The 27,213-nt window shown below is 42.3% G+C and overlaps 1 protein-coding gene across 5 annotated transcripts; it reads right to left on the bottom strand.

Annotated features, from left to right (window-relative positions):
• Positions 1-107: 107 nt before the first annotated feature.
• On the bottom strand, positions 108-26,490 carry sgsm1a (small G protein signaling modulator 1a). 5 transcript variants are annotated; one of them, XM_046387363.1, is made up of 27 exons: positions 26,341-26,362; positions 26,141-26,184; positions 19,048-19,123; positions 15,185-15,239; positions 14,915-15,073; positions 13,477-13,639; positions 13,034-13,186; positions 12,870-12,937; positions 12,355-12,500; positions 11,691-11,828; positions 11,451-11,575; positions 10,779-10,846; positions 10,479-10,642; positions 9,882-10,017; positions 8,941-9,070; positions 8,343-8,407; positions 8,059-8,204; positions 6,939-7,067; positions 6,665-6,847; positions 6,238-6,309; positions 5,084-6,103; positions 4,849-4,973; positions 3,851-3,933; positions 3,607-3,716; positions 3,339-3,435; positions 2,704-2,871; positions 108-1,815 (listed from the first exon to the last, which is right to left on the bottom strand). In XM_046387363.1, exons 6-27 carry the CDS (start codon positions 13,554-13,556, stop codon positions 1,727-1,729), a joined length of 3,495 nt encoding a protein of 1,164 aa, XP_046243319.1. In that variant the 5' UTR covers positions 13,557-13,639; positions 14,915-15,073; positions 15,185-15,239; positions 19,048-19,123; positions 26,141-26,184; positions 26,341-26,362; the 3' UTR covers positions 108-1,726. The 5 variants fall into 5 exon arrangements, with proteins under 5 accessions (XP_046243319.1, XP_046243318.1, XP_046243315.1 ...); XM_046387362.1 differs by having other exon boundaries at positions 14,915-15,239; XM_046387359.1 differs by lacking the exons at positions 14,915-15,073; positions 15,185-15,239 and having other exon boundaries at positions 26,341-26,490.
• Between the last annotated feature and the right edge of the window lie 723 nt (positions 26,491-27,213).

Genomic DNA, 27,213 nt, shown 5'->3' with positions numbered 1-27,213 from the left:
CTCTTTATATGTTTATCTACCTCCTACCTTTGTGATAAATGTCTGACTCTCATCTCAATTTGAATGAATTTAGTAAAATGCACATTACAATGTATTTTGGAAAAATATTGATTCCATTTTTATTTTTTATTATAAGAACATATACCATTTAATATATATATATATATATATATATATATATATGAACTCTTAGTATAGAATTTGATTGTTTTACAATACACACTTAGAACTGGCCACAAAATAAAAATATTAGCTTTACAAACAAAGCAGCATCTGAACGAGAAAAATGAATGGATAAATATATAAATAAATACTTTGGAAAATAAATGTTACAATAAATTAAAATTGGCTTTCTGACAGCAGCTAGCATCCACAAAAAAAAACACCAATATTAAAAGCAATTCATCTTACTACATTCATGAAGACCAAGTGAGTTTTGGGTAATAAATGACAAGCATAAATGTCAGTGACTGAGACCAACATTAGTACTAATTTAAGGGCTTAAAAGTATATATATCGTATATCCTCACAAGCCCCAAATATGACAAAACACTGAAACAGTTTCACTCATAACATCAGGTCATTTGCAGTTCATTTAGAAAATTTCATAGCTTTCATTTTCATCTTTGTATTTCAGTCACTTCTCACACTAAAAAATCTGAATAACATGGAACTCATCCTTTGGTCACGACCTCATCCGGTCCTCCCCATCCATAACCATACTCAAGCAGAAAATTAACATTTGATGCAACAAACAGGCGGACGATACGAGACAAAAATCAGGGTGAATAAACTCCACAATTTACAAAATATACAGTAGTTCACTGGATAATGAAAGAGGACTATCAAATCAGGCTTGTTGCTTTATGTAAGTCTCTGCCCAGACATCCATAAGTCACTTCAATATAAGCTTGTGATTTGACAATTGTTAACATAAAATAATCCTCATAAGGTAAGGACATTTTTCTCTCCTTACAGTACATTTCACGCATAACAAATAAAGACATAATATTTGGCAGACAAGGCAGTTCAAGGACATTAGAAAATACTGTTGGATACTAAACCACTGACATGGTACTAAAAGCTAAATTATTCTTAATGTGTGTTAAACATAACTCAGTTTGGGCTGCATTTTGGACTGACAAAGCAGTGTTCTGAATCAGCAGATTTTGAGGTGTTGCAAGAGAACGAAAAATCTGCTGACTTGCATCAAGGGATAAGAATAAGGGGTAGCTTTCTGATATATTTGAAATGTAATCTTATATACTTTGACTATTAAAATAATTATTATGAACTTTTTTTTCCCCTCATAAATATAGTCTCTGGTTGAATTCAATTCTGCATTTTGGTTTAAACCGTGCAACTAAAACCGTCCTGATCTCAAAATATTAAGTGCACCCGGAATAAGATTCACACTTGCGACACAGTGTTTTCTGGCAAAGAATATTGAGAAATCACAGAGATTGTTTTTCAGATACATTTGTTTTCACTTGAACATACTGACAAATATGAAGCATAATATTCTCACACACCTGCTGACAACACAAACAACATCGTGGGTACAGTCGAGAAGGCTCATAGCAGCAAACTGTGATTGTAAAGGCTTTGTGTAGCGTGTGTGTGTCTTATGTGTGCGAGTGTGTGTGTGTCCTCATATGCATTTGACTCTTGTGCTGCTACAGCCGCTGACACTTTACTTGGAAGGAAAAGAGGACAAACAGCACAATCACTTGTTCTCTATCAGCATCTGCACCTTGTACACCAGATCTCTGGCCTGGGTCAAAATCTGCTTTATGTTGTGGTGCTCAGCCATTTCTGAAAGACAAAGAAACATGTTAGGTCAGCTCTTCCTGCCAGAGCAAGTATGTCAAAAAATAACATCAGCTACTGTAGATCAGCTTCCATATGTGCTTAAAGATCTGGAGATCATCTGAACATGTCATTTCCTCAGTATTCTGATAACAGAACTGATGAATCCTGTAACTTTAGAAAAATTGAAACCCTTCAAGCTCATTTAAGTAAAGTAAATCATGTTCTAACCAAACGTTTTGATTAAAGGTAACACTTGAATGAAAAAAGTAACTGGTTTAAATTATTTCCTGTGGCTGAGAAAGGTTTTTGGCCATGGCTGAATCCCATGCTGATGCTTTACAAACATTTCCTATTTTATTAGCCAACAGCTACATTTTAACTCAATTTGTCATAGGTTGTATTTTGACATTCAGAAACACAAGCACAACAGCGAAGCATCAGGTTCCAGTGGATTCAAATCAAAGCAGCAGACCAGTAGTTTAGAATCCCACATTCTAAGTTTCTAAGATGTACATGCATTGTCGTAAGCTGACTTACAGTAACGGTGTAATGGTGTAAATCTCCAGTTGGGGGCTCATGGAAGCACAAAACTGGTGCAGCAGGGGGCGCCATAATGTAGCTTGATAGCATATCTTAGTTAGACTCCCTCATGTCTGAAAACTGCTCACAACATTTCAAATTCCCTGCTACACGTTTGCATTTCGGTTATGAATTTGTTACTGAGATAATCCTGATGGCACCACTTGGGTTATTTACTCAGACCTGCCAATGCAGGCGGATAGTGCTTCCCATCACAAGTTAATTGATCTTTAAATATCAGCTGAGATCCCCTCCAGCAGAGTCGAGAGATGTGTACGTGAACAATGTCGGCTGTGAAGCTGCATATTTTACCATTGAAGAACTTAATGATGTCAGTAAAGTCCATGTTGTTCTCCAGGATGATGTCCCTGTAGATCTCCACCAGTGCCAGGGCAATGAAGAGGACAAAGTGACTAGATGAGACACACTTGGCTGCCCAGATGGTTTCCCAGACTGCAAAAACATCATCATACACGAGCTCTGGAAGACAAAGCACACAAAAGAATGGGAGTCAAACCACGTCAGTGTTTGACGGCTCGGATGGGAAGCAAGTTTCTAAGAAGTGGGTGTTATCGGAGGAGAGAGATAAGAGTGGAAGCAGGTGCTTGCTGGGGTGGGAGAGAGGATCTACTCACATATCCAGGTGAGAAGGTTTACAGAAAACAAGATAATCCATGGTTTAATCTTCAGTATAACGCTTAATTAACTATCAAACCCATCTGCACAGTGGCAGTTCATGCCAATTTGTTCATAAGCAACACCCAGAGACTGTTTTCCAAAAATATAACTGACTTGTAAACCCTTTCCAAGCCTTTAATAACTAACTACATCTTGTTAAAAAGCTGCCAAGCGGTTTGGCATTTTATCCACAAACAGGGCTCAAAGAGGAGGAACTCTCCTACTTCTCTAATTGGCACAGACTCTATCGCATCATGCTGTCACTTTACCCCTCTTGAAGTCTAGGAGAAACCAGCGATAGCAGAAGTAGAAGTGGGTGTAGTCTCCATTCTGGTGCATTAGCTCAAATAGCTCAGAATCCAGGATCTATACAGAGAAAGGATCAGAGCAGATTCACAGAGAGAAATAATGAGACTGGATGTGGATGAGAAGTGCAACAAAATTAAAAAAAGTGAGGCGTTTGTGGGTAAAGAATGGATTTAGTGATTCCTGATTGCTACAGTATGTATAAAGACTTTACTACTGCTGCTGCAACACCTGGATTAGAGAGCGCATGTTGGCAAAGTGAGTGTCCATAGCTCCTCCATGTGGAAAGTTTTGATTCATCCTTTTCATGAGTTCGGTGAAACAGCTGAAGGCCACGGCCTCTGAAAGGAGGAGACAGAGAGAAGAAGGCAGAGTGAGAATTCGAGTGGGCAGAGTATTCCATCAATAGCTGTAAAAATATATATCAAAATGCCAGAGAAGAGGGAAAGTAAGAAGTGATTCATTGTTGACTCACCGTCATCCAGAATGACTAGAAGCGGAGCCAGCAGATCACACATGCCCTGTACGTAACCGATGTCAAGGTGCCTCCAGATATAACTGAAAATATGCAACCAAGGACTTAGAGAAATTTCCACTTTCCACTAAGTTTTTCAAAATGATATTCACCGTGTATCGTGGGAATTACTTTTTAAGTGCAGAAAGCTGTTAGTATGATCCACATTGACATGATCAGGCTTCTCTAAGGTTTCTTTTTGTCATAGGTAGGGGTGGACAGCTACTTATTTTTCTTGTTGTGGATGGCTCTTCAGCTGTGTTTGTGTGAAGGTGCCATTAAAGAATATAACTGATTTATTCTTGCAGAATAAGCCCAGATTTAAATTATATTTTACTGTCTGTCAACAAATTCTGTGAAACTACCAAAAACAAAGTCCCTTCTTTCTTCGTTCTTTCATTTCTGACTTCCCAACCTCGTCTGTGCCCTCTAAACCCCTTTGTTCCTACTGAGGAAACACATCACCCATATATACTTCAATATTTCAAAAACAGGCTACCTAATTTCCAAAAACAGCCAGGAGCTGTGGGTTATAGCAAATGTCAAACCTCTGTATTTGTTGCATTTGTTAGGAACTATTTTCAGCAGTCGACTGTCGCACTTGGTGCTCTCAAAATAAACTACAGCTCCGCTATTCTTCGTGATGTTCATTGTTGGTTTTTATTTCTTGACCGCAATAGAATTTGACCCCTAAATATCACCAGTCTCGGTTGGTCCAAAAACAGGATAAGCGGTGAAAGACAATGATGTAGTGGTTTGGAGACAAGGGTTGTGGACATTATTATACAATGAAAAAAATACTATGATACATTCTTATTGATCATATTGCCACACAATGTAACATCAGTTTCATATTGATACCCTCAACCTTGCTAAGACATTTCTTGTAGTTGTTAGCAGGGGTAAAGATGAGCATGTTCACACTCTTTATTTCATCCCTGTTGCTGTCTGCGTGTTACCTGCACATGACGTTGCGTAGTTTCTCCAGATTGGCAGGAGTGAAGTACCAATAGTTTCTGTCACAGCGCTGGACGTCCTTTTCAATGCGGTGCAGATTTAATGTATACAGGTCCAAAAGCTCTTGCTGTAACAGTCAAAGCAACAAATGAGTAAATGAACAAATAAAACAAGCTCATGAAACGGTTAAACTGTCTGAGGATACATTCATTTGAACTAAAACATGAGTGTGCATACAGAGAAGGTGCTCCCAGAAGTCTCTTGAGAGGTCGCTTCACTCTTGGTGCTTTCAGAACCTTCAAAGTTAGGGTAAAGGCTCTCCATCTCCGGCTCCTCAGACAGGATGGACTCGGTGCCTTCTGGACTGGGCTTTCCCTGCTCCTCCTCCTGCCTGAGCTCCACATGAGGGACAGAGTCATCAGAGAGAGACGATGCTTCACAATGTCCCTTCCTGCTCCAAGGCACCATGGAAACTTTGGCTTTCGGGATCTCCTCCATCTCTATGGCTGAGGGAGACTCATCAGATTCAGTCTGGGCCTGAGCCTCGTCTCTCTGCGAGGTAAAGTAGGCTTCTCTTGCTCTCGAGACCCTGGCGTCTGTGGAGAAAATGAGGTTCTTTTCAACTTCAGGAGCCATGGGATCTAAGGATATGCCTTCTTTTCCTTCTGCCAACGAAACCTCTTGTGGTTTATCTGTCTTCGATTCATCCTTTTCCTCCATTTGCACTGCTCCACACCCCTCAGACGTTTTGGGTTCCTTCACCATCACCTCTTCAAGTGGATGAATCATATTTTCTCCTGTCACCTCAGTCTTGGTATTTTTTGCAGCCTTGGTTACGTCAAGTGCTTTCTCCTCCTCCTCCTCCTCCTCCTCTTTGTTCTTCACTTTACCTTTCACCTGGCTGTCGTCTGTCACACTTTCACAGTCTTTCACAACTCCTGCAGTTTTGACGGGACTCTGTGGCACCTGAGGGACAGCTGCAGATCTTGTATCAGGTGCGGCGCTGTCCTCTGTGCTGAGTGAGCCGTCTGACAGGCCGGAGGTGACAGAGAAGTTGCGGGAGGAGGGATGTCCAGAGTCAGGAGAGCTTGTCCCGTTCTGAAGAGCTCCGTTGGGCATCTTTGGCACCTGCTTGGCCTCTTCGTTCTTGGGCTCCGTCTCGATCTGGTCTGCCTCCTCTACGGACTCAAACACCTGAAAGAACAAGCCAAAGGGAAGCAGACTACTCCAGGGGAAGGGATGGGAGGATGTGAAGAACTAGCAGGACGGAGAGTGTTTTGAGAAATGTGTCATTAAAGATCATTATCAGCATGTTAGGGTGTTAAAAACAGCAGCAGAAGTGTTGTGTAGTTTAGACCTGTGCAGGCTGTAATATGCTGAGTCCTTGTTACCTGTGTGCTGCTGCTGGAGTCGCTCTGCAGACGAGCCAGACTCTGCCTGTCTGAGCTCTGGGAGGACTGGGACTGCATAATGAAGACATTGAGGCAAAGATATTATTACATACAACTACTTTTTAAAGATATTATTCTCCAATGATTTAGCATTTCACTTTTTCCCATAATGCAACCAAAAGCTTTTCTTTGAACTGTCTGAGCCAAGTAAATGTCCATGTCTTTAAAGTGCTTCTTTCAGGCTGTTTTTACAAAACAGAGAGGTCAAACAGAAGGACTACCTCTAACTAGTAACCAGACCTTAAATTGTACAACTGGCCACATTTAGTCTAACTTTTCTGCACTGATCGAGGACACAACACACCAACATGAAACAGCTGAATGCACAGTGTTTAACTCTGAACCTAAGTGTGTATCACTGTTTCACCTCGTTGCTGATGGTCGAGTCGTGGTGGGTGATTTTCTGACTGGAACTGTCCATGCTCGCTCCAGAGGAGCACTTTGCTAATGCTGCGGCATGCTGCTCCTTCTCGCGCCGGCGGACAATCTCCTCACAGCCGAGCCACTCGCGCATGGTCTGCTGGTAGCACACTCGAACCTGTTCATCCACCTGTGGGTGTGTGGGGGAGGGATCAGGGGTCAGCGTTTCAGGTGGAAAATCCCTTGGGGGTTACAAAGCCATCCTCGTGGAAACAACAAACCTCCTTCCTCTCGGCTTCTGACATCCCAAACCGATAATGACCCAACAGGAAAGGCCACACCTCTTTACGCAGTGAGGGGTCCACACCGCCAAAGTAGACCAGACGAAGGAGCTCCTTCTCCTCATACGCCTGAAGACACAAGACATACCATCAGCCAATCAGTACTTGCTTTGAGGTCAATCATTGGATTATCCCCCTTCATTTAAAAACCTTTGCTTACTACATGTTTAAAACATTGAACTGCTTCAGAACAACAGAATTAACAACAAGGCAGCCAGAGACATCAAAGTAGCTTTTAATTCATCAATGCAGCCAATGATTAATGCATGTGGGGTGTTGGCAGATGGGAAGGACGACAGGCACTGTTGCATCTCCCAGTTGTCACTGCACAGTTTGCATGTGCTCATTATTATTTATTACCTTCAGATGTAAGTCCAGATCAAAAACATCTTTCCACAGCTGTTACTCATCCATCGATCTATTACTGAATTTAGAGTGTTGTTTTGTGTCCCACCATCTATGTTAAATTGTGAGTTTTATGAGGTAGCTCAAATGTAAATAAAGTAATGTAATGTATTCGGCTAAAACATAAAGTTAAAAAAAAGTAATCCTTTTAAATGAAAACCTTTTAGGCCCAAGGTTATGTGATGGTGACTGAGCCATCAAGAGATGCTGCTGAAAGCTGGAAAAAGCGAGTAAGTGGACCTTTTCCGTCTCAAACTGCCATTTCCACAGTTGAGAATGAACTCTTTTCTCAATAATTCAGTCTGTGCAGCTACCCCAGTATTAATCAAATATTACAGCAGTATTATTTTCAAAAACAAGCCAGTTTCGGGAAAACGTAACTAATGTCCACGCAAACTGTAGACGTGGCCTCTGAGGCTGACAGGTCCATTAGTCATGCTTCATGCACACTGTTGTGAGACTAATGGTGTGAGCCATGCGATTAGCAGAGGATGAATATGGATGAGACAGGAGAGTGACAGTGAAACAGAGAGCCTGGAATGGACGTACGTGTGTGTGTGTGTGTGTGTGTGTGTGTGTGTGTGTGTGTACACTGGACACTGTCAGCAGCAATGTGAAGTCTGTGTTGCAGTGCGGTGACACCAGCGAAGCTTACTGTGCAGTCCTGCAGGAACGTCTGCCACACGTCTGCAGTGAGCCCCTTGTAGGCATCACATGGCACGTCGGGCGCCACTATGGTGTGATTGACGAGAGCAGAGAGGTGTGTACGCACAGTGGACAGGTGACGGCAGTAGGCCAACCCTGGTTGAAAATACAGTAAATTATTTAATGATAATCAAAATGAGGATGTTATCTACGAGTTCCTGACATTTTCAAAGTGAACATGAACGGATGCTGATATTTAAGGCTTGTCAGTGTACACAATGAGCAATCACGTACAGCCATAAAATGCCCGAGAGATGATCTGATACTTCATGGTGTCGCACAGCAGCTTCAGAGGAGCTCTGCAGGAAGATACAACACAGCTTTTCATTTATGTGGAGGAAACACTGAATGCATCATTATGGAACTATTCTGCTCTCCTTCTTTAAAAGAAATCATTAAACTAATCATTTACTATGTGAGAAGTTATTCATTTTGTCCTGAATGTATGAGACACTGTATCCAGGGTAGTGTTAATTACAGTATTGGGGCTAACCTTTATCATTCAAATGATAACATATCATGCTGCCACATAGAACAAATTGGCTTGGCGACTTTCCTTTTTTCACAGCCTCCAAGCATTTTATCCGCCTTGCTTATCACCTCCCCCAGCACTTTCCCTCGTCTGCGAGGTAAATGTCACATAATTGTCTTCTCTGTAATTATCAGGTTCTTGTGTTTCTTTGCTCCTTTCCAGGATTTCTGGCTGGCACTAAGGGGTGTCAGGCGAGTGTGTGTGTGTGTGTGTGTGTGTGTGTGTGTGTGTGTGTGTGTGTGTCTCCCCGTCACAATCTAACACAACTCAATCTTGGCTTGAAGTGTGTTTATCCCTCACCTCTCATGGTTGCAACCCTTGGGTGTCGTCCCATCTGAGAAGCTCCCCTGAGAACAAGAAGAACACGAGGACTTCCTGAGAGTGGGCTGCCACATCGTCACCGCCTGATCCATCAAGTCTGGAGGAGTCACTGCAACACGCACAAACGCCATCTTTGTCATTTAGAAGGCATTATGCTGCTCAGGCTTTGGAAAACAATTACATTTGAACTTAATGTTGCTTTGATCATTTAAACTCCAGCTGGAAACATTTGACATAAGCAGCATTACGATGATCAATTGTGATCTGCTGAAAGCACTTCAGAGCACAATATTTGTGATCTTGATTCCTGTCAGAGCAAAGATAAAGCACATAAATAAAAACATTTATGCAATCTGGGATTGATGTTCAATTTGAAAGCATGAAGCCATCATATTCAATCACATGATCATAGAGAGAAAGATGAATTGAGCCACAGCCTTTCGCAGTTCAGGAGCCATGTTTGATCAGTCATCATCCCATCAGCTGTTAAAAGGTTACTGCGCAGTAATGTGTTAAAAGAGGTGGGGCACAAGGTGGTGGTGGGGGTGGGAGGGGCTTTAATAAAGGGACACGTCAATAAACTTTGCCAGAGGCGTAGGGCAGGTCAGGAGGATATTAGATGCAGCAAATTAGAGAAAAGCAAGCGGACAGATGAGCCGAGGTGTGACAGTGTTACAACTGCTTCCTGTGAGTGAGGGGGATTCTTCGAGACAGCTGAGGGACCTCTTGGGCACAACCAGGATTCCTGCTTTGGAGGGGGACTGTCCGCTCAGTTGAAGGGAGAGAGAGGAAGTCAGATGGGGAGGATGGGTTACAGTCACTGTAACAAACAATGAGTAACATTTCCATAAAAATGCAACTCTGCGCGCAGGCCCGTGGGCACTGCTCATATTAATTTGCTTCTCTGGAGAGAATCTCACCAAACTCTGACTGGCTGTTTGGAAAGAGGATGCGGAAGACATAGTCTGTGGCCTCGTCTTCCTCCTTATCCGAGACCGAGTCTGTGGATCCAGATCCCTGAGGAACCCTCTTCCGCAGCTTGGGAAACACCTTTCCCTGCCATGAGAATATAACTGTTATTAAACAAATGCCAACCACAAAACATTCACAACAATTAGAGCTCAGCTGAGCCATGCATATGAATTAAAAATGATGAGTGTGTCTCTATGCTTAAGCTTATTAATAGGGGTTGAACATGTGTGGGTGGTTTTCATTATCCAGTTTAGCTGCAGATACAGTGCTATTCACAGCCTGACGAAAACATCCTTTCAAAAAAGTATGCAGTTCTTGTGTGGTGGTGCACAAAGAACATTAAGCCGAGCATTCATCGGTATCACGGCAACCGATGAATACAACCAAGCAGTGCATCTATTTCCAAATCCAAATGTCTTTATTGATTTATTGATCGCACGGGGCTGATATAGTTTTTCTCTTTGCAAAAGAATGCCTAATATGTGCAATTTGTAAAGACACGTGAAGACAGCGAGCGACGCCTGAGAAAGGCCTTCTGAACTGACCTTTCCCCGCTGGGACCAAAGAGGAGGGTCCAGCTGGCCATGGGGAAGCAGACCATTTTCCAGGCAGGAGAGGAACTGGAGCAAGTGGCCTCCTTTGGGGAAACGAAGTGGAGGCCTCTGGATACCATCCTGACTGACCAGCACCACTGTCCCCCCACTGTCAACTACAGGAGAGATAAGGGAAATCCTATCTTTGTTTAATCATTTGTGACGATATTTTATCTGACAGCTGTGTTTAACTGTAGACATAAACAGAAAAAGGCAGTTGTGGTATCAAGCTTAAGGATTGTGTGGACCCACCTTGTTGATGACAGTGAAGGTAAACTATTTCCTCCAGAGGGATTGTCATGGCATAGTCCCAGTAAACACTGAAAAACATAAAAAACAACATAAAATCAAATTCATAATCAGCAAAAATAAAATACTAGATTAGTCTGAGCGCTCTGGGTGGACCAACTAACCGTAAAAAACAAAGAAACAAATCCAAAGGAAATGATTGCATGTTATCTCTGTGAGTCAAAGTCTCAAGGAACATTCATTTCATAGATAATAAAGCAGGCAGAGTGTGCACACAGACGGACAGGCACAGGGTTACCTAATGTGATAATCAATTTCTTTTGGTAGGAGAAGCCATGCGCAGGCAGAGGAACATAACACGGTTTGCTGGTTTGAGACAGCGTCTCAGTCAATACACCACGCATGGGCTGCTGGTGTGCTGAGAATAAGCCTCATCAGACCAGCTGCATACTGAGCCACACACAAACACGCTGCATTATTCAGTAACAGCCGAGTGTTACCCAAACAGCAGAAAGAAGAACTGAAGAAATAATGTTTACACGTCCTCAAGGAAGCACATCACACATCAGATATTCTGAATATGAGAGGGATTACTGATATTATCCCCACGCGCAGCCTTTTAGACAGCAACAATCACTATAATCACAATCCATTTGTGGATGGATAGTTTCGCACCTGCGTTCGTAGTCCAAGTCTCCAACAGAGCCGTTCATGAGCTGATTGGGTGTCCACTTCAGGGTCATGATATCAGCATTCTGGTGCAGAGAGAGGTAACCTGGGACAGCCTCCATGTCATCTCTCTGAAACAGCCATGAGCACGGATGCTTTCATTCGATGAACTTAAACTGACATATTACTTCTAGGGAAGATTGTAGCTTCATGTCTGTGGGTGATCAAGAGGAATCAGACAGTTACCGGTTGTACGAGCACATTGTTCTTGCCAAACAGTAGCGTCACCCTGCTGTTTTGATGCAGGGACTCCACGTATTCACGAGCTGATAAGGAGGGGGAGGGGCGTTCGTCCATGCTGCTGCTGGAGTGCCGCTTCTGGATCTGCACGACACAAAATACGACAAATCAGACAACAAAATGTGAAACCAGCCAATGACACAGCCAATGACACAGTGAAACCAGCCAATGACACAGCCACGGTGTATTCGTCTTCCATAAATACAAATCTCTTCATCAGATGAAGAGTACAACATTCATTCATGTGCACCAATGCATCCTCCCTTGTTCCTGAAGCCAAGGACCAGGCCATTTTGCTTATAACACCACAAGCTGTGGTGTTATGGGAATGGCCGAGTGGACCTGCTTCACTGATGAGCTGAAGACTGAACAGGTCTCAGGTACACTGTGTTCTTTCTCTTGGGACATGATGTTCTTCACTTCACGCCGTAATCTTTGCAGATCCTCTTTAATCAGACAGACAGCACCTCAGAGGGGAATGTAACAGATGCAGCACGAAAACTCTGCCTGCCTGCTAATATACCACAATATATACAGTATATGCTATATACATATGGGATATAACTAATTAAGCACTCCAAGCTATTGTTGTGCCAGCCTTTATACTTACACACAGTGCAGGCCTTTTAGTGGGAGAATCCTGCCTGCAGTGGCCACCATGGATGCGATGTCTTTGCACCAGCTCGTCAGCAGACGGGTCCGTCCAGAAGTGGTCGGCTGTCTTCATCTTTGTGTACTCCAAGGCACAAGGTCCCACTGTGACAATGAAGGTGAAGAGTTGCACAGGGCAGGCAATATGGAGCAGATCTTGTCAGTCAGTAATCAAGCACGCTCAAAATTTGGAGGAGTAGGAGAATATTTTGTATTAGAGGGAGATTTTCTTAAGAGATGTGGCATAATAGTTTCTAAAGCCCTTAATGTAAGTTCTGTCTGTTTGTTACAGGTTGCTTGCAGGTGGTGGCTATTTTTTCCCTTCCACAATGTTTTCCTTAATACTCTTAAGGAACTTGAAGGTGCACGATTATCCAGTAAATCACACGCAAAAAGCAAAGACTAGCAAACAAACAATTGTGTGACAGGCTTTGTAGACATCGATGCTAACAATGTCAAACACAGTATAATTACCTAACAAAGAGGCGAGGATAGGTCCGTCCACGGGGTCCATCAGAACAGCTTCCTTCTCGTAATATTTACTGGACGACAAACGTGAAGGGACAGTTTAGGGGGGGACACGGACTTCTCGTTACACAAACAGTCGAACAGACACTCATCAGCCCTTCTGAGCCTACCTGCTGTTCTCCACCAGGTAGAGAACAATCTTGTCCAGCACCTTTTCAAACAGAGCCGTCCGGATCCACAGGTTCTTAACTCCCTGTGGGGTGAGGCTGGGCAGTCGGGGCATCTTGCGAAGACTGTCTTGACTTTGCAAGCTTTGACTTCTTCTGCAGATGAGGAGAGTCGCAAGTTTTAGTTTAAACAAAAAAAGTATAGGATGTTTTAAAATTCCATTAGGTAAAATTGCATCTGCATGAAGCTTCAGTATCAGTGATTCATGACTCATAAAAGCTTATAAACATGAATTATTTAGAAGCTTTTCATATTAAAAAAAATAGCCCTTCAAGTAAGCAGACAGCCATTTGTTTCCAGTGCTTTCGCTTGCACGAGGCTTTGATGTAAGCTTTGAAGTCTGCTGTGATTTGTGAGAATGAGCTGTGACGTATGTGTCTCTCACTTTGTCTCAATGATCTGCTCGAGCTCCTGGGCCTTCCTACACAGCTCCTCAGCCGGGGCGAAGCTCTTCCCCACCTTCATGAAGAGTGCCGCCACCTTGTTGCTGCGCAGAAAGCCCGCCGCCCGCCGTTTGAGCCCGTGCAGAACGCATGCCTCCACTGCGGCTGTGTGGACAACAGACGTGGTTGGAAAAAATAAATTGTACTCTTTACCAAAGTGCAATTTACAAATACTGTGTGCCAGAACAGCATAACAATTAGGGAAACGAAAAACCATCACAATGACAAATTAGAATGAATCAAGAAGGCATAAAGAGAAAAACAGCAGCCAAATTTTGCAGCACAAAAAATATGCAGAAAATACGAGCTCCATTTCAAGTCAAGTCCCCAGATAAATTAACCTCTAGTTTTAGATTCATTTTAGTATCCAACAACTGCTGAAACCAAATTTCCCCACTGGCGATCAGTGAAAGTTTAATTTAACTTGCAGAGGTAAAACCAAAACAATAAGCTGAAAGACACCAAAGCACTTCATAGATCTTCCACCCACTCTGATCATTATTACATAATAATAAATGGAAAATTCAGGAGAGAAAGCTGGGAAGATACAGACTTTGACCCAAAACTCAGACATTGACCCAAGATGAGTTAAGAGTATCTCTGAGCTACAGACAGGGCTTTGGGATTGGATTTAGACAACTAGGGACAAACTATCTGTGAATCAAGAAAAATTACTTAAAAAAAAAAATCACTTCAGAGTAATCTTGGAGATCTGCTCCTCAGTGAGTGATGAAGGCGAGACGTTTGAGTAATTCATTCTGGTCCACTTCACTTTGTCGCTGTTTGCCTGCACATGTTTCACAATAAAAGCCCCGTTAAAAAAACAGTCAGCTGAAATGCTAGAAGGCTTTTCATTTGAAACAGATACAGGAAGTGCTGAGCAACTTTGACAGCGGAAATTGGAGCAGATTAAAAACAAGGCTTTGTACTAAAATCTGATCAATTACATATCACTTAAACGGAAATAAAGGCCTTCCTTTAATACAAGCCTGCTTCATATAAAGTCCTGGTACTTTCTGCAGTCCAGGTAAATAAAGGCACTGGTCACTTTTTGAGGAAATACAGTACATATGTTGACTTCTTTTTCAGCTATATAATAAAACAAAGAAGGGTTTTGTTTTCACTGTTTGCTCTGCAATTTCCATTTTAAATGACGAATGCCTTCACGTGATCATAAGCTACACTGAGACGTAGCGGACGCACCAGTCAATGACATGATGACACACTTGCACAATCATTCAGCTGTGCAGAAAAACAGACACCCCTCTCCTCTCTCTGGCCTACGTGGCAGCGCCTGGAGCTGTGTTGACATTTGAGTTCTCTTTCAGGACTAATCCTGTGGCTCTGTTCACATGGGGTCAGGGGGAAGGCTGGGGTTACCATGGCAACCCCTGTCAATGGAGCGATCGAGCTCTCAGAGAGACGAGCGCAGGGAGGGGCGGGCGGCGACTCATCAGCATCCCTCTTTCCATCATCCTCACTCGTTCAAACACAGCTTCTCTCCTGCCTCCATCCTCTGCAAGTCTGTCACTGCTGCGACTGAGATCACGGTTAACAGGGTTTTACTTCTACCTCATCGACAAAAGTGTCATCAACTGTCACTTGTTTTTTTATTTTAAATTAAAATATTTCCTCATCTGCTTCTCTGACTCTTTGTTTCCTCTTCCTCTCGTCCTGCTTTTGCTTTTATCCCCCCCAGTGTGAGCTGTTTTGAGATAAGAACAAGAAGCTAAATGTCAGAACAAAGCATAACGTTAAAAAGGTCTCCAAATATAGTTCATCCTCGTTACACTCTCATCATTTCTGCAGACTAGTCTCAGGCGGCAAAAGTTCAAAGAAAGTAACTCCCAAGGCTTTATGCTTTTTGAGAGCTGTCGATTCACCAAGCTACAGAGAAAATCCCCAGTGTGCCAATGTTTCTGGAGCAACAAACTTGAACTAAAAAAACTGCTGATCCCTGTTGATCCCATATTGGGGCAATTTGTTTATCACTGTAGAGCACCTGTACATAAAAATATTAAGGATTTAAAGACAAAGGCAGATGCTGTCTTTTTCACATACGAGAACATCGAATTATTTAGTTTTATCTGACGCATTTTCCTACACCGATAATCACAAACAGCAGTTAAACGTGTCATGAAGAAAATGAGCATTGTGTCAGCAGGATCAGTTCCTCCTGGTAAAAAAAGAAAAAAAAGCTAACACAGTAAATTGCCTCTAATCATCCTGTATCTGTGGCAACTGAGTGCATTAAGAGACTCTTGGACAGTGACACACAGCTGACCAACACTTCACTGAGAGCAGCCGACGGCACCAACAAAACCTCTTGATGTGGACAGTGCTGACATGATTGGCCAGTAAATGGATCCCAAGAACCCCTTCTGATGACATTTTAGACCAGTTTATCATTTGTGTTATTTATTTGCTGTGATAAAAACACACTTTTACTAATTATTTTGGATACAAGAGCATTTGAAGCTTTGTTTGATTTATTTGTACAGCGAACGGCTTTGATGGAGATCTAACTGTAGTTAAGACCAAACAAACAGTTTAAGACATCATTTTAGGCTCTAGTGCCTGTTGAGTTGATTATTATTATCTGACATCTCACAGTCAGAATGATTACTCAACTGACTGCCCAAATTATCTATGGATCATACAGTAAATATGAAATAACTGTTTGGCCAATGAGTTTATTCATGTTCTGTAATCTCATTTTATATTATGTAATGTTTTGTTTTGTTTTCATTGTTATCATGTCCAACATGAGAACATGTTATGCATGTTTGGTTAGAGGAAACACTTACACTACACTACATTCAAGCAGAATAAAAGAGTTTTGGTTCTTTTGGAAAAAAAACATAAAACAGCGATATGGGAGAAATATGGCACCTTGAAGTCAAACCTAAAGTATGTGTTCACGTAACAAGAAAGACACAAAAGGTATTTACTTGGTATTAAATTTGTGATACATTTGATATCACGAACAAGTGACGGCACTATTTTGTTTATCCAATTTTGGTTGAACATATTACCACCATTAGTCTAGTGCATGAAACTATGTATGTCAAGAGAGGACTTTAACTCACATCATCAGACAGGAAAACAGAACATTAACTTTCAAACTGGGTAAACTATGAATTATCAATTAAACTAAGGAAATAAACAGAGCTTCTAATCTGTCACCAAAATTGTGGTTGTTGTGAGCTTTTTCGAGCTACCTTTTCACTGTATCCTAACTCCAGCTTACACAGATCCTCTCCACAGAGCGTCTACCTTTCAGAGCCTGCTTGGGTAGCTCATAAAAGTAGCTGCGATGGTGGAGACTAATTGCTCCCCGGTGAGCTGGCCGAGCTCCTCTCCCATCCTCCACTCACTCTCATCTCCAAAGAGACCAAAGGCGGAAAGAGGACGTGTAGTAACAAGAGCCACTATGAGGATCACAGGAGGAGTCAGAAGGAGGAGGAGGAGGAGGAGGATGAAGCTGGCTGACAAAGCAGAGAGGCTCGTCGTGAGCTGCTACCTGTCCACTGGAAGGTATGGTGGTGTTAGAACAAAGCCACACCTCAGACTGACCAGCAGCCATTCAAACGGGCTATTAGATGATCCAACAGATAAGAAAGCTGTTGATACTCAGACATAAAAGTATTGGAAACTCACACAATACCCGCAAAAAAAGACTTTTCACACTGTGATAAAACACTGTGCATTCTGCTAACTAATTATTTTCATAAGCTTCTAAGAGAAAAAGAAAGTTGATCACTGGGTGGGGGATGTCGGGCATCATTTGCTCATGCTGGTGTCTTCAAGCTGTGCTGCAAATTCCTTTCACACAACAAAATATAAATTAGCTAAATTTGGACACTGAGTTCAAGCACACAAAACTGATAATTAATTTCATAATCTCGAAGACATGTTGGACTCACTTTGACATTCCTCTTCACAATCTTTAGCTTCACTTTTTTATTTGCTGAGCTCATATGTGTATGAAATCCATTCTCAGTCGTTGTTACGTAACAGTGTCGCACTCCCATCAAGACAACTCATTTATTGCCGCTATTCTTCTACATGGCAATAAAAGTCTGTGACAGGGGAAGCTTCATCACTTCTCACTTGTTTATAGCATTATTCTACTTTCCTACATTTAGATGGCTTTCTGAGAGTCCCGTCATATGAGAAATGAGAATATGAGAAATGTGTATGTCCGCACACTTGGCTTCCAGCTAGTAAAAATACCACATTTTCTGCAAGCTCAGAGTCATTTTGTTCACACTTAAATCTCCAAATATATCCAGTCACTGATTACAGCTCTGGACTCAGCCAGACATCTGACTGGTGTGAGCGCCTGCATGTGGGCAGTGCGTTTCTCACAGCGTTCACACTGCACTCCATTGGCGCCGTTTGGAGGCAAGAACAATAACATTTGGTGAAATATCGAATTTTAAAGGTTTCCTTTATTTATATGTAACTCTAATCATACACTTGTACAAAAGGTATGTTGACGATGTGCATCTGCGTCACTGAACAGCCTGCCTGGGTTTAATGTAGTGGCAACAGACTCAACTTCCTTCCCTTTATAAGAGGTTTTATAAAGGGAATACCTGTGTGTTGATGGACCTGTGTTGCCACTTGCAGAAAGACTTTTGAACAACCTAGTGTTGCTTAAATATTCTGTACACAAATGACGTGTTGGTAATTGTGAATAAATTCTTGTTCTATGAGCAGCTCTAAGCAGCTGTGTTTACGGTTTCCGACGTTACTGTATCCTGTTACCGTCTGTTCAGTTCTCCTGTCGGTGTTCTCGGTACTCTTTGAACTGACTATGATTGTGCTTGTGCGACAAGAAACGTGATTTGATTTGATTTAGAGAGCTCATTAGCTGACAGTTACTGAAGGAGGGTAGATCTCAGTTTGGCTCGATGCAGCCTTGCTGTCCGTTTTGTCTAACCTCATTCGGGTCTGCTACAGTAAGTGTTTGCTTTCCTGCGAAGAACAAGAGAGCTTCATCGCCGTCTACTCGGACGACTGCAGCATTAAGTAAAATCTCGAAATTTGATGAACTGTGTGTAATGTTCTATTCTTAAGATGAATGCATGAGGTGATTTTGGGAAAGGCAACCAAGTGGCTTAAACAGAACTTAAAGGCTGTCATTACATTTTTGTTATGCTTAACTTCCTCTTACTTTGTTTCGTCTTTCTTTAATCTTTCCTGTGACCAATAAATGACTTGTTAGATCTTAGCTAAATGTGTTTGTGGTCTAAACAGGTCAGTGACAATATGATGAAAATGAATTGACAGAAACTAATTACTATAAAGTTAAATACAGAAATTGAAGTTAACAGAGCCAAAGGCTAAAAATAACAATAATAACAATATTTCACGTCAAAGACAGAATGACGTAAAGGCCGCACAACGGCGACTAAAACTAAAGCTAAAGATAAAATTTCACTGTGACAGACAACAAATGAAGCAGTAATCAGAGCTGTCTGATTTATTTGTGTTTGGTTACTCACCACAAAAAGACACGATATGGCTGCTGTCCTCGTGAACAAATTTCCTGGTGACGGCTTCCTCCATAATCTGCTTCACCTGTCAATGACATGGCAGATGCTGGATGACTCATTCATTAATTAACATGCCACGACTGACACACACACACACACACACACACACACACAGTCTGTGAGGGGCTCGTCAGAGGGAGTTTGACCGAGTGATATAAACATTTCAGAGAATAATTACGAGAATTTATAAAACCAGCGCAAGAGGGTTAACTGATTGGAAGAGAGCGCAGGGCTCGGGGGCGCACTGGGGGTTTGAAAAGTTAAGAGGAAGGAAAAAAAAAGACTGAGTGGGAAGAGTGCATGTTAAGTTGGCAGATGAGTCACCAGCTCTCATCCCGAGGACCTCTACTGGGAACTGGAAGTGGTACATTCGGGGGTGGGGTGGGATCAGGGGAATAAAGAGAGGGGACGCACGTTTCATCCATCACAGACCTGACCCCCCCCCCCCCCCCCCCGTTTCTGAACAGCTTATAATTCTCAGCGGAAACAACTGATTCTGTTGCGTCAGAGATGATGACATCCCATTCATGCAAGTCAAACTTCTTTTAAAAAAAAAAAAAAACGAAAGATGGAGAAGGTCAGATATGTGCTCACAAGGTGACGCTCAGTGATTTGCTCTTATCCCCACTGACCTGACAACAGGTACAGACCAACAGTTGAGACGACTGATTAATCTATCCCTCCGGTGGCTATGGAGACGTAGGCCCATGTGGGCACTGCTCTGCAATCTGCATGGGGAATATCAACCTCCGGATGCAGACACGTAGATAGCTGTAATTTCCTGTTGAAATGAGTCCATCCACAGCAACCATATTACACTGCTAGTTTGCCTTCTATACAAACTCTCTCTCACACATACACACACACACACACACACACACACACACACACACACAGCCATTCGTTCCAGTGGTCGAGGTCCCCATTGCTGTATGTATGTGAACCTTCTTTGCACACGCTGATTCAATTGCTCGGCCGTGTGAGCAAATCTTTTCTCTGTGAGGCAGTTTGGTGGTCACAAAGCAGCCAGCTGTCTAACAGTATCAGTTATCATAGTTTGATATTTACGGCTCCATCATAAAAGTTTTCCGGGAGATAAAGTTTGGTCTTCAGGTTAGATTTTCCACTACCGTGCAATTTCACGGAGCAATAATGTTTTAATATCGAGTGTACTTGCTGTACACAGAGGGATAGTAATACCTGTACCTGTTCTGTTGTAGGAGTAACAGCCAAATGTAATAAAAAGCCTCCTTTCTTTAACCATAAGTTTACCGAAGGAGTTAAGTATTAGCTGTTTAATGTACTTTAATTGTACAAGAGCTAATAAGAGCAAAGAATGGCCACCATCAGAGCATTTTATTAGAATTAGATTATTATTAATGATGAATTGCTGTGCTGTAGTTAAATGCTGTAGCTGGGCAACATGGAGCTATGTTAGTCCCTTTGTTACTGTAGATGCTGTTGTGTGGTCATAACGGGATACTGCACCATCTTTCATATGTGTTTGGTAAGCAAAGTCCTCGATCTTAACTGACAAATAAATGTAGCAGCAGTTAAAAGGACCAAGTCTCTCCGAGAGTGTAAAGTCACATAAAATCAGTTCAGTTAGTCTAACGTGAGAATAAAGGGAGAACAATAAAACAGAGCATGACGACCAGGATTTGAGATTCAGCCGCGAGACTCAAAACAACTCGTTTTTCTGTGAAAGAAAAATCTGCACCCTCTGAATCTGACTGCACCCTCGCAAGATGAACACTTAAAACTGAGGCTAATCTCTCACTAGTGAAGACCCTAAGAAGGTTTTCACATGCTTAGTGCAAGGAGCCCTGCCCCAACCGACGACATTAATGTAAAGAAAGATTCGCTAATTAGACCAGCAGTCATCAGGCAAATTTGTCTGTTGTTATCTTCAGCATCAACAGAAGTGATTCATGCTGCCAACACAACAGAGACAGTGCCAGTCTGATGTGATGTACAGCCACTCACGATCACACTTACATAAAAGCCTGGACGTACACACACACACACACACACACACACACACACACAGAGGACAGAGTTTTCTGAGTGAGAATATACAGAAAGCTGATTGATTTGCCAACTTGAGGACAGCAGAGTCCTCCTCGTGTTGTCTCATCTCTCTTATCTGAGCTAAGGATCAGGCCTCGCAGGAATTTAATATGGTGAGCGTCTAAGCACAGACAACCTGCAGGTTTCTATGGCGACGGCACGTGTCGCACGGTGCATCACTTCCGCCTAAGAAGATGCGTCAACAACATTCATTCAACTCTGAAATAAACAAAAATGACTGCAGCTCCCCGACTACAGTAACTAATAATATCTGCGTACTGAGCTGTCGTCATCTCACATGTTATCCAGCCACCTACAGTCCAAGTGTGTTAACTTGGTATCAATTAAGCAGAAATCTACATAAAAATACCTCTTAGAGTAGCAATATCTTAAAAAGCACCACCACCAATATATTTTCTGTAGAATTCACTGGTAAAACAATGTGCGTGACGTGACAAGAGTCGCTAAACGTCTCTGTGAGAGCAGCGAATCCTGATGAAACTGCTGTAGCTTGAAGGCATCAGCCAGAGTGATAAAAGATCTTCAGAGTATTCCAATTAACTTCTGCAACAGCAGAGCCAAGAAATAAGAGCCAGAGAGAAAGCCCCCATCCATTAACATCCAGCCCTTCATTATTCATCATCTTCGTGGCCACTGATGAATGAGTGCAGCACACAATGGGGAAAAGAAAAAAAAATCATTAGGGCTTATGCATATTAATCCAGGAATCGAGAGCTACACTTCTGATTTCAAGTTATGTATAGAAAATATGCATTTAAGGCTTTACTGTCTTAATAATAGTTTAATAGGAACGAACGCGCGGACAGATTAGCCACTAAAAGGCGGTGAGCATGACAAAATCAATGCAACCACAACCCGAAAGAGGCAACCTCACGTCACACGATCCTCCTCAGAAGACGTCGCTGAGGGGTGGATGTTGAAATGTGCATTTTTCCTAAGCACTTTGAGGAGGATGCTCGCATTTGTGGTGAGACTGTTTTGTCAGCTCCCAAGATCAAGAGTTAACACTCGACTTTGTCCAGTTAACTAACTAATTTCCCTAACTGTCACACCAACAGCACCTCGTAGTCCAGTGTGAATACAGACTGTGGCGTATATCACACTTCTGCTTCAGCCAGGCACTCCTATGTCCCATCTCATCCATACCCAAACCTGATCGTGAAAGCATTCGCCCCAAAAGGTCAAACACTGTATAATGGTCTCAGTGTAATCATTCCTATCAGCATCCATGACAACAATAGTGCTGAATGATTTTCCTGCAGCTTGTTCCTGCGGTATGAAATAAACCAGTATTCATGTTTTATATTAACATGCTAGCAGGAATCAGAAATTCTCAACCGAGCAGAAAACAGAGAATAAGATAGGTGGGATTATCTTACACTCCTGCTCCCTGAAACCAGATCCTGAGTAAGCGCTCAGCCTTAAAAAAACAAAAAAAAAATAAATAAAAGAAGCAGAACAGTAAAGTAAATGGTGCAGATCTGTGAGGCCTGCTCTCCAATCGTCTCTCTCTCTCCCCCTCTCTCCACCTCTCACTCTCCCCTTTAGCAAACACAGGTGTGTATTTGTGTTTGTTTGCACGTGCAACACACGAAAAGACGGAGGGTGGAGCAAACTTCAGACGTCCGCTGAACAGCGACGCAGAGGCAGACAGACTGAGAGAGAGCTTCTGTATCAAAGCGAAGGCAAATAAAGAGATCTCATTCAAACCAATTTTGTGCCAGAAGGTAATTCTGCTGCCACAGACATCCTGCGCTCTCTGGATAATGGCCCACATCCAGGTACATCTGAACAGACTGGTGGCGCATAACCAGCTGGACAAGGAGAGCGTGAGAACACACAACATAGAGACACCATATGGTATAACCCACACAGAGTATAATAAGCATAAACTAATGGGAATGCAAACAACAACATCACCTCTCTGTCCTTTAAGTGGAACAGATACAGAGGTGGAGACGCCGGCAAATAGATTCTAAATTCTATGTTAATTCATCCAGACTAATGCTGATTTTCATGAAGTGCTACGAGTGAATAAAGTGAGCTATCACACAGTATTAATGGTGCGTCCACAGACTCCATCAGACCGCATTTGTGGCAAACGGTGAAAGAGCCACGGTGAACGGATCTCAGCGACACAGGAGGCTGGTTTAATCATGAGAAGGGTCTGGTCTCCACTGATAAGAGAGCAAACAAGACTGTGAGGAAATCAGACTAAAGTCTCTACATGCCCCCTTTCACAAGATCCAGGAAGTGATTTTTATCTTTGTTTGTTCAGCAGAAATAAAGTCTTAATTTAGGATGCAATCTGAGATGAACCCGTTGAGGTAAATCCATCCTCGTTAACAGGAGGAGGTGAAAAAAAGGCCAGGAAAAGGAAACGCGTAACCGTCTCTGCTCCATTAAAACTGCTGCTAATGTCCTTCTGCTTCAGGTTAGGTTTTAGTGACCAAAAACAACAAAAGCAGAAGGGTTTAGATTGTGTTGGAAAGCCTATAGGGTTTTATTGTGTATATGTTAAGTGTAAATGTAAAGTGAGGTGTTGGTGATTTTGAGAAAACCTTCCCTGAACAAACACCAGGAAACAAAAAAACCTCAGAGCACAAAGTACGCAGGACACAAACGTCAGTCTGGTGATCCGTCTTGTCAAGCTCATATTCAGCTTTCATTAAAAATATAATCAGCTTGGTCCACCATCTACATCCAACACAGCAGATGTTTGTTTGAAACAAAACTGATCAAACTATAAATATTTAATAACACTGCCATGAATGCTTGAATATGCTTGAATCTATCATTACCATTCGAGTTTCTGGGGAGATTTTCAGCATTAGTCTCCTTCCTGTTACTTCAGTTGTTCCTAAGTTCAAACTTTACACAGTTATGATAAAGGTGTAAGTTTAGACGGAAAAGGTTTCACCACTCAAACTAGCTGTTCCATACAAATTACGATTATAAATATTTACACACAGCAACTGCCAGCTGTTTGCTTGGGTCCAGACCTTTGAATCCGTCTACTCCATCTAGTTAGAAGATGGAAACGAGTCGACGGTTCATGATATCAGGAAAATCAGGTCTAACTGCTTCAAGTAGTGCTCACTGGGAAGTCAAATCGGTGGTCCGGCTCCACCTCTGTGAACCTAATGGTTATGGTTGGGGGTAGGGCTGGACCAGGAAGTGGAGCTGGACTTGGCCAGAGACCCTGAAGGCTCTGCAGTGAGCAGCCTCTCAACTGAACCCACCAACAAAGCTAATGCAAAGCTAATGACATGTCTGACCTGACACTTTAACGAGCGCTGTTGAATAACGATGTAAACTTCTATGAAACTGCATTTCATCAAAGTAGCACAAGGTAACATTACATCATATTACAAATGGTTATGGCCAAAAGCATTAACTTAAAATGACCAAACACTGTTGACAAGTTAGCTTGATCAGACAGTACATATAAGTAAATAAGATACAAGCAAAAAAGATTCATAGTTAGTCTCCTAAAATCCTTTAACTAAGGAAGTCATCTTGCGAGTGACTTCCCTGCTGTCCTGTTTAAAAGCTTTTGATTGGATTGTGCTTCAGATCTCGCTGTGGATTTACAAATAACTGGTGCAACCCAATGCTGCGGTTTAATGCTGCAGTTTACTGAGAGTAAAAGCTCCTGGACAGGCTGCCTGTCTGTAAATTTTTCACACCATACAATCCAAATGTGCTGGATTTCAACACATTCGTATCAGAAAAACGCTGCAGGGCAGGCTCACCAGAGCTCAGAGCAGCCCCTTAAAATATCGCAGCTTAATACTGAGCCATGAAAAGCAGATCCAAAAAATGGTCACTTAACTTTCACAGTACAGAGCAGCATCTTAAACAGACATTTTAACAAATCCACCTTCTCCTCCCTCCAGAAGGATGCTCACAGTGACCTGAGCTTCTCAGCATCACACGAAATGGTGACAGGATTTATGTGGCATCACCAAACAGTCAATAACATTATGTCCACGTCCTTTCCCCCCTGTTTGGGACCCCTCAGAAGACACCTCGTTCGAGATTTGAATGTCAGACGGCCTGAGGGGTGGAGACGTTTCATTTGATCTCTGCTGAACTTCTGTGTTACAGCAATAACCTCGAGTGATGAAGAGCGACAGGAAGGGTTGAAAACCAGCTGAACAAACCAGCAGAGCTGCTCCCATATTTGTTTCCAGTCAACACCATTTAATTCATTATATACACCACACACACACACACACATTTGTGGCTTGTGAGGACCCTCGCTGACTTTAACCATCACAGCTAAATGTCTAACCTAAGCCTGTACACTCAAACAGTCCTCTGAAGGTCTGTCTGAAAGGGAAAGTTTCCAAAGACGTCTTCACACTCCCGAGGTGTAAAACTCAAACTGGTTCCCTCAAAAGATAGATGGAAGAGAAAGAGAGAGAGAGAGAAAGAGAGAGACTTGGTGTGTGAGTGAAACCACCAAATGGCTCGGCAGAAGGCTGATGGTTTGCTCTGCCATAAACACCACAAACACTGACTACAGACAATCTGTTTCCTTCATGCTGCTTCTCCACCCGAATAATTCAGCGACTGAGCTGCAGCACGAACACTCAAACGGGGAAAAAGAAATGTGGATTTTAAAGGGAAAAACACATAAATATATATCTACATATACATATTTATACTGTAATGACACGTAATGTGATGCGTAATATCAGCCTTGTTTTCTAATCTTTTTAAAGAGTTTCTGGTTCAGGCGAGCATCCAAGCCATCCATTTATCATCTGAGTGTCACCATGAGGAAAAATGAAGAAGGTTCACTTCAAACACAGTAACGTAAGCCGGTGTTTTGCAGGAATCACAAGCCACCCAGTGTTCACTATAAACTGCACAGCCTCATTCACACCAACATGTTGGATTTTTTCCCCCCCGACTCGATGAGGGCTGAGCCGAAAACACCCACCTCCTTCTTGACGGTGCGCAGCAGCCTCTGACGGGTCTCTGCCTCTAAAACACAGTCCCAACACACACAGCATTTTCACAATTTATCACAACTTCACTTATTCTACACATTCTTAAAACAGCACAAACATTTTCGAAATGCCTTTCTAGTGCAACAACAATTTATCTTATCTGTTTCTCGTGTTTTTCTCTCGCTCGCACCTGCCATGGTTGATGCCATGAATCCTGCCTTCCGTCCGCGAGCTGCAGCCCTCCTATCAGCTGAGCGCTGGCTGCTCACTGCGAGGTGGATCACGACTCCACCTCCTGCCACACACGCCCCTTAAAGACACATGGCGGCGCTTCCATTGGGTGGCGCAAGTATCAGTACGTCAGGCTTATGAATAAGGAGAAGACAGCTTGTTCTTGTAGCATTAAAATAGGATTATTTTCTCCTTTAAATACTGGCTGATTGCCCACAAGACTGATTAACTCCTTGAGTTAATCAGTCTATCAATCAGCTTGATTTTGGATGATTTTGGTGTCGATTCGCTTGTTATCTGTCCATAGAAATCATTTTTATCAATACATTCAGTTCATAGTTTATCCATTTTAAATAAAAAGCCCCCCAACTGAAAACAAACACATAGCCTACGTGGTTTGTTGTAAATTGAAACATTTTAGCTTTACGCCATCTTGTGGTCAACATGTGGCAAAACTGGCAGATAAAAACTCGTGATGAGCCGGATACTGCACCTGCAAATCAAATGTGATTTATCTGTTTGAGCTTTTAAAGATTTATTGGTCTCAGTCAGGTTGCAAACAGTCCTGAAAAATGTGGTTCAGCATCAGCGATGAGTCAGAAACCGGATGGATACACCACATTTTAAAGCAAATACTCTCCAGCTTAAGATGCAGAGCAACAATCAAATTTCTGGACTGACAAGAATAGTGAGAATAAATGAAACACCACAAAGTTTAAACCCCTAGAAAGTGACTGTGATTCCCCAAATTAAAACTGACACTTAACATAAACATCTTTCTTACAGAAAAGTGTGTAAAACTTTGCCAGAAAAGTCTAGAAATACATTTAAT

Source organism: Scatophagus argus, chromosome 4 (assembly GCF_020382885.2).
Source record: "Scatophagus argus isolate fScaArg1 chromosome 4, fScaArg1.pri, whole genome shotgun sequence".
Classification (NCBI taxonomy): domain Eukaryota; kingdom Metazoa; phylum Chordata; class Actinopteri; family Scatophagidae; genus Scatophagus; species Scatophagus argus.
Note: the sequence above shows the minus strand (reverse complement) of the source record. Positions and strands in the feature narration are given on the sequence as shown.